Source organism: Chrysochloris asiatica, unplaced genomic scaffold (assembly GCF_000296735.1).
Source record: "Chrysochloris asiatica unplaced genomic scaffold, ChrAsi1.0 scaffold00019, whole genome shotgun sequence".
Classification (NCBI taxonomy): domain Eukaryota; kingdom Metazoa; phylum Chordata; class Mammalia; order Afrosoricida; family Chrysochloridae; genus Chrysochloris; species Chrysochloris asiatica.
In genome coordinates this window covers 2,169,198-2,177,621 of record NW_006408537.1, presented here as the reverse complement: position 1 = coordinate 2,177,621, position 8,424 = coordinate 2,169,198, and the positions used below count along the sequence as shown (strand labels likewise).

The following is an 8,424-nucleotide window of genomic DNA, read 5'->3' as shown; positions in this document are numbered from 1 at the left end:
AAATGATGATGTATGCACAACCTTGGAACAACAGGGCTTCAAGATACAGGGATTGAGTCATGGTTTGAAGTTGTAAAAGACGGGAATAGCGTTAAGATGCTTGGCTGTCTTTTGAACCTTGGTTTCCCTTGCCTACCATTGTAAAATAGACACTTGATGTGGGGAGAAAGGAATAGCCAGAATCATCACTACAGAAAGCTTGTAAGTCCATCTTCAGCCTATAACTGATTGGAATACCTTCAAGGGGGCTAGAAGTTGCCCAGTGAAAGAGGCTTCCTGTGGAGCCTTTACACTGCATAATACTATAGGTGGAATCCAGAACCCCATCCAGAACTGACTGAGGTAGGAAATTTCCACCGGAAAGGACGAGTAGACAAGCTTGGAGTGGCTAGAAGAACAGAAGATACTTTGTGAAAGAAAGACCGGCAGGAAAAATCTGAAACAATAATGGCAGCCTGATTGATTACTACAAGAACAAGTAAGCTGTTTGCCTGGGAGCCATCAAGGCAAGTGGTGGGGACCCCTCAGAGCAAACCCCCTTCCAAGACTGAGACTCAAGTGGAATACATGAACAGGCATGTGGTCTGGTTGGTGACCACGTTGGTCACAGATAAGGGAAGAGGGGGAAAAAACAGCAATGAAATTGCGAGCTAAGCCTGACCACGTTCAACAGACCCCTATGAACCCAGGTGGAGACCTGGATGGTCAGCAGTACAGCAAGACCCGGGGACTCCTGGGCCCAGAGGCAGTGACATGGCCACAGAGGACTACAGTGGAAAGAGCGGAAAGTGAAGCATCCAGCTGATATGAAGTGAGGGGTGATGCACAAGAACACCCATACTTGCAGATAGTACCCACTTGAACTTGCTTCGATGGCTGGATGGTCAGAACTTGACTAGAAGAAGAAAGAAGAGGGTAAAAAAAAAAAAAAAAAAAAGTAACTTGCTACAATTTGATGATGTTGTTAAATGCCGTCGAGTCGGTTCTGACCCATAGCACCCTTATATAGGGTTTCTAAGGTTGTATATCTTTATGGGAGCAGAAAGCCTCATCTTTCTCCTGCAGAACTGCTGGTAGTATTGAACTGCTGACTTTGAGATTAGCAGCTCAACTCGTAACCACTACACTACCAGAGCTCCTTTGGATGTTTTGTTGTTAAGTGCCTTCAAGTCGATTCCAACCCATAGCGACCCCGTATAGGGTTTCTGAGGAGCAGCTGTTGAGTTTGAACCACTGACTGCAGTTCAAATGACTTTGCAGTCTAACACATTAGCCCACAGCACCACACCAGGACTCCTTTGGATGTAGTAGCTCAAAATAAGGGAACAAATCTTTACAGGGAGGATCACTCCCACCCCCTTGGTACACAGGGTTGACAGGGATGGGCAGCATAGACATTGGCTACTCAAAATGAGGGTGTCTATAAGGCCACGAAGTAACTGGCTTACAAGCTTTCAAGAGGGAGCCTAGTTCCAGACGGGGCAGGGGAAGGTAGAATCACCACCGAATGATTTCCAATCTGTTGGGACCGGGCTGGCAAAAGGAAATGGGGATAAAACTCTTGTGGTACAATAGTGAATAATTGCCATTGGCTCTGACTGTGAGGCTAAGAAATACAGAGGTAGATGTTTTTTTGACAAAAGGAGGGGAGTAATTGATTTTGCAGCCCAGAAGTGGAGATCCCTGGGACCATCAAGTGAGAAGAGCGGAGAGCGGGACCCCACCCAGAGAGGCAGTGATGCCAGGGATGGAGACAGAGAAGATGATGTGGACAGATGGAGCAGCTGGGGACATTGGACTCAGGGAGGGAGAAGTACTGTGTGCTGGCGGCAGGTGGGGAGGGGGATGTGTGGTGTACACTTTGGTGATGATGCATGGAGGGGACTGTAATCATTGCAATGAAACAAAATACGATAGAATTAGTGTAAAGCAGATGTTCTCCCATGTAAACCTCACAATAAAAACTTTATATATATATTAAAAAGTGAATGCTGGTCATAATGTGAGCACACAGTAGAGGTGCCAGATCACATCTTCTTTCTAGAGGCCTACTGACACCATTCCTACTGAGTAGTAGGGGCTAGGCTTCTGAAAGCCTAGGCATGGCTTGCTCTGGGTCTCAGTCATTGATACCAGAACAAAGCTAGCAAACATAAAACTGTGGCCATCCAGTGGACTCCAACTCATAGTGACTCATTTGTCAGATTAGCACTGGGCTCCATAGGGTTTTCAATGGCTACTTGTTAAAGTTTGGAGCAGAGAAGTTGATTGTCAGACTTTTCTTCTGAGGTACCTCTGTGTGGACTTGAACCTCCTGCTTTTTGATTAGCTGATCGCACCAACAGGTTTGGTGGTAGTTATGTGCCATGGAGCAGTTCTGAGTTTCCAAGGCTGTAAATCTTTCCGGGAACAGAAAGCTTCATCCTTCTCCATGGAATGGCTGGTAGTTTCAAACTGCTGACCTTGAGGTTAGCAGCCCAACTCGTAACCACTATGCTGTCAGAGCTCCCAACTAGGATCTCTTTTTATTGCTCCCATTGTTGACTGTCTCTCATGAAGGGGCTTCAAAAAGTTTGTGGAAAATGAAATTAAAATATATTGGAAAGTTTCCACGAACTTTTTGAAGACCCCCCTCATAACCTCTTTTAGGTCATACTTGTAAAGTGGCCTAAGAGGTGAGTGTTACACCTGTAGGCCACTACACCATTGTAATGCCCAGTCCAGTAGCAGCTTCCAACAGGGCTGGTTTGACTGCACGCTGTCTGATAGAAACAACATAGCATGCAGTATTATATTATGCATATAAAGCGAAGTACATCCATTATATTATGTATAATTATATACATTATATTATGTATATAATTCTCATTATATTATGTGTATAATGAGAAGTACATCCAAGAAGCTCTGATAGTGTAGTGGTTACGAGTCGGGCTGCTAACCTCAAGATCAGCAGTGCGAAACTACCAGCTGTTCCTTGGGAGAAAGAAGAGGCTTTCTACTCCCGTAAAGACTTAGAGCCTCAGAAACTCTGAGTAGGGTTGGTATGAGTCGGAACCGACTCCACAGCACACCACTACCAATAAGTACATCCGCAGGAGAAAGATGAGGCTTTCTGTTCCCACAAAGATTGACTAGTCTCAGAAACCCTACTCAGGGTCTCTATGAGGTAGAAGGACTCGAAGGCACTTAACAAGATGTTCATGGAGAGAATACAAAGATGAATTACAAGTGATGCCGAAGACTATGTTAGATCCAAACTGGCAAATAACTGGAAACTTACTACATGTATTTTTATATTACCCTTAGAGCTGATGCTCCGGTTGTTTCTTATGATTTAATTATGACTGACAGCAGAAATAAGACAACCACTGTCAACTATGTACATGACACATTGTCAACCACACATGGCTGGATGGCTCTGCTCTTGGATAAAGAGACCTACACATTGCGATTCGAGACCCCTTGGATCAACAGATCTCTGCAGGTAACCCCCAACATTCACTCAGTGCTATATCCCATCCTCCAAAGGTTCTTATCTTCCCTTCTGTGAAATAATGAATTATATATTAACATCTTCTGGTGATGATAAAGTAAACTCAACAGCAGAATTTTTGCCAGATAAATGTCCCTGAATGTGTGGTTTGGTTGCTTCTGTAGTTTGAAAATTTTAGAATTTACTTAAATCTCACCTTGAATGCTGAATGGTTCTGCTTGGTATTTTAATCATATTGGTACAATGAAAAGCAGCTACTAAACAATCTATAGAATAATACTCTTATTTTATGGTTTAAGAGTCAATTTACCCCTGAGAGAAGTGTTTGTAATTCCCACCCCCCAGAAAATGGCTAAACAAAAGACATTTATATCATACATTACATACTGCCACCTTGTGGTCAAGTATAAACTTGTAGCTGAAGGCCTATGAGAGTCTTGGGGCCTGGGTAGGGTTGAAGGAGCCATATGTAGAGGAAGCAAAGATTAAATTAGCCATTGGGATAATTGATGCAATTTATGCAAAAATAGAAAACTAGTGGATTTCCTTAAGCTTCTTTCTTTTAACATATTTCTTTTGTCCCTTCTCACCATACCCATAACCCCTAAGGGTCATGAAGACAGCCCTTAAGGAGGTAGAAGTTGCTTTTGGTGGTGTGCCATAGTTTTAGGGGATTCAAAGTGGATTGTCTTTTCTTTTATTAATGGCTCTCAGAAAGGTTGCATGCCTCTCCTTTTCTTGAGGTTTTAGTAAGGACATCGTGGGAATTATCCTACATTGAAGGCAGAAAGATGGCAACTCTAGTTGGTACAGCCTAAATTTTACGTGTTGGCTCTTTACTCTCCAGCTTTGGGCAGCAGGGCAAGTTACGGAACCTCTGTCTGCTTCAATCTCCTCATTTGTAAAATGGGACAGTAATAGTAATAATTACAGGGTGTCTTGTGAGGAGGAACAAATGGCTTATAAAAATAAGGATGTAGTAAATGCTCTAGCACTGTTAACTCTAATGGCTATAAATGAATGATCCTTCTGTCTGGCTGCTTCTATAAGTTGTGGAGAAAAACTGGAAAGGGATTCTAGAGTTAGTTCTGTCTATTCTAGCAGTGTGATCTGGGACAAATCCATTCACTTAACCTGGGCCATGGTTTTCTCATTTATTTACAAGATCCTTATGACATCTTTCAGTCCTCCCATTATTCTATATATTTGTCACTTTATTGATAAAATCACTATGAATTGAAATTAAATATGCACATTTCCCACAAAAAAGTACAGTTTGGGTCTGAATTGCCCTATTTCTAAATGATTCTATCAGCCCTTTGGAATGACATCTCTAGCCCTGTTTTTGAGGGGGGGGGAGAGGGGACTTCCTTACTAAATAGAGCACTGATGGTGCAGTGGGTTAAGCATTAGGCTTTTAAATGCAAGATTGGTGGTTCAAACCCACCAGTTGCTCTGCGGGAGAAAGATAAGGCTATCTGTTCCTGTAAAGATTTACAGTCTGGAGATCCTATGGCAGAAGTCTACTCTGTATGAGTCAGAATAGACTCCATGGCTGTGGGTTCCTTACCAAATGAGTAATATTTTCTTTTTAAAAATTTTCTCTTTCTTCTAGTGCTCAGCTACATTTGATAACTTTGCTCCTGGGAATCACCTCCTTCTGGTGCATACAGACCTGCCTCCTTACCCTGACATCCTCATAAGGTGTGGGAGGCAGGTGGGCCGGTCTCTTTCTTCTCTTCCAACACCTGGTCATGACCAAAGCTGTGACTGGTTCTTCAATAGTCATTTGAGACAACTCACCTATCTGGGTAAGTCAATTGAGTGAGTGTTTTGACTACATGTAGTCAAAAACCGCTAGACCCTCTTTAGAGCCTGACATTTGTACTATAAAATGATGAAGAACAGAAGGGACAGCTGGGTGTATGGTTAAGGGCATGGGCTCTGAAATCAGACTGTTGTTGTTTTTGCTAGGTGCCTTCCAGTCCACTCTGACACACAGTGACCCTATGACAATGGAACAAAACACTGGCTGGACCTGTGCCATCCTCACAATTCTTGTTACATTTGAACTCATGGCTATTGGCATTCATGTCTTTGTGGTCTTCCACTTTTTTAATGAACCTCCACTTTACAAACATGATTTCCTTTCCCAGTGTTTAGTTCCTCCTGAAAACTTATGCAAAGTATGAGAAATGAAGTTTCTAAGGAGCATTCTGGTTGTACTTCTTCCTCCATAAAGTTGTTTGTTCTTCTGGTAGTCCATGTTATTTCCAATATTCTTCTTCAGTAAATCATATGTATCAAGTCTTTTTTACTTGATACATTGTTCAACTTTCACATACATATGCAGCAATAGAAAATACCATGGTTTGGATCAGGTACACTTTAATACTCAGATGGACATTTTTGCTTTTAAACACTTTAATGTGGTCTTTTGCATCAGGGTTGCCTAATACAGTACATTGTTTGATTTCTTGATTGTTGCTTCCATGAATGTTGACTGTGGATCCAAGAAAAATGAAATCTTTTACAATTTCAATTTTTTCTCTATTTATAATGATGTTATTTATTGATGTAGTTGTGAGGATTTTAGTTTTCTTTACATTGAGGTGAAATCCATACTGAAGACTGTGGTCTGTGATCTTCAGTTAATATTTTAAGTTCTGTTCATTTCCAGCAAGCAAGCAATTATCATCTACATATTACAAGTTGTTAACAAGTGTCTCTCCAATCCTGATGCCAGTTCATCTTCATATAATCCAATTTCTTGAATTATTTGCTCAGCATAAAGACCTAATGACTATGGTGAAAAGATACAACCTTGGTGCACACCTTTCCTGATTTAAAACCATTCAGTATCCCCTTATTCAGTTCTAATGACTGCCTTCTTGGTTTATGTACAGGTTCCTCATGAGCACAATTAAATGTTCTGGAGTAACCATTATTTGCAAGGTTTTCAATAGCTTGTCATTATCCATACAGTCGAATGTCTTTTTATAGTCAATAAGGCACAAGTAAACATGTTTCTGATATTCTCTGCTTTCAGCCAAGATCCATCTGACAACAGCACTATTATCCCACATTCCTTGTCCTCTTTTGAATCTGGCTTGAATTCCTGGCAGTTCCCTGCCAATGTACTGTTGCAGTCATTTCTGAATGGTCAGTAGCAAAATTTTACTCGCATGTGATACTAATGATATTGTTTGATGATTTCTGCATTCCATTGTTTCACCTTTCTTTGGAATGGGCATAAATTTTGATCTCTTCCAAGCAGTTGGTAGGTGATTGTCTTCTAAATATTTTTGTCATAGATGAATGAGCACACCCAGGGCTGCATAAATTTGTTGAAATATTTCAATTTGTAGCCCATCAATTCCTGGAGCCTTATTTTTCACCAATGCCTTCAGTGTAGCTTTGACTTCTTCCTCCAGTATCATCGGTTCTTGATCAGATGGTACATCTTGAAATGCTTAAATGATGAACAATTCTTTTTGGTATAGAGACTCTGTGTAATCCTTCCATATTCTTTTGATACTTTCTGCATCATTCAGTATTTTGCTTATAGAATTCTTCAATATTGCAAGTCAAGGCTTGAATTTTTTCTTCATCTCTTTCAGTTTGACAAATGCTAAACGTGTTCTTCCATTTTAGTTTTCTAACTCCAGGTCTTTGCACATTTCATTATAATACTTGACTTTGTCTTCTCAAGCTGCCCTTTGAATTTTTCTGTTCAGCTCTTTTACTTATTCTTTTATTCCATTATTTTTAGCTTCTCTATGCTTAAGAGCAAGTTTCAGAGTCTCTTCTGACACCCCTTTTTGTCTTTGCTTTCTTTCCTATCATTTTAGTGACCTTCTGCTTTCATCCTGTTTTGTGTTCTTTATGTCATCATACAACTCTTATGATCTTTGGTCATTGGTGTCTAATGCAGCAAATCTGTTCCTGAGATAGTCTAAGTTCAGGTGGATTCAAGGTCTTAGTTTGTGGTGTTGTTTTAGCTGCAGACTGAACTTGCATATGAGCAACTGACAGTCTGTTTCACAATCTGCCCCTGGTCTTGTTTTGCCTGATACTACTGAGCTTCTCTACCAACTCTTCCCACAGATGTAGTCAATTTGGTTTATGTGTATTCCATCTGGTGAGGTCCATGTTCACAGTCACCTTATTTAAAACCGTATTTGCAATGAGTAAGTCATTGATCTTGCAAAATTCTTTCATGTGTTCTCCAGCATTATTTCTACCACCATACTTTCCAACTACTGATCCTTCCTCTTTGTTTCCAACCTTCACATTCCAATCACCAGTAATTATCAGTACTTCTTGATTTTTTGTTTGATCAATTTCAGACTGAAGGCATTGGTAAAGTTCTTCAGCTTCATCATCACTGAAATTAGTAGTTGTGTAGTGGTGGTATTAATCGATCTTCCTTGTAGGCGTATGGATATTATACTATCACAGTCAGCATTGTACTTTAAGATAGATCTTGAAATGTTAGTTTTGGATGCCATTCATCTTTAATTTGATATTTCCAGTATAGTAAACCATATGTTTCTTGGATTAAAAATATCTATCTTTATTTTTTCTTTTTCTTTTTTGACAGCGTCCAACTTTCTTAGATTCATACTTTGTACATTCTATGTTCTGATTGCTAATGAGTGGCAGATACCACTAGAGTCTTTGACTCTTACTATGGACTCTTCACTTGATACATATTAAGGAACCAACTTTCAATTTTAAATTGTCTTTCTTCTATACTGAGCAGGCTTCTGAAGAGTCTATCTTTTCCATTGTTAAGATTGTGCTCACTAACTACCAACTAATTTGAGCATTTACACTAGTCAAGTGTAATAAAGGAAATTTGTGGCAAAAAGAAAAAAACAGAACAGAACAAAATGATTTTTACTTATTTTATTCCCCTACATTAG

General features: G+C 40.2%; 1 protein-coding gene across 1 annotated transcript in view; it reads left to right on the top strand.

The window, feature by feature from the left end:
• PKHD1 (polycystic kidney and hepatic disease 1 (autosomal recessive)) overlaps positions 1-8,424 on the top strand; it is a 722,421-nt gene that overhangs the window by 381,314 nt on the left and 332,683 nt on the right. Inside the window, 2 exon segments of the mRNA XM_006835767.1 lie at positions 3,310-3,487; positions 5,112-5,307. Of these exon segments, the coding sequence (XP_006835830.1) occupies positions 3,310-3,487; positions 5,112-5,307 (374 nt within the window).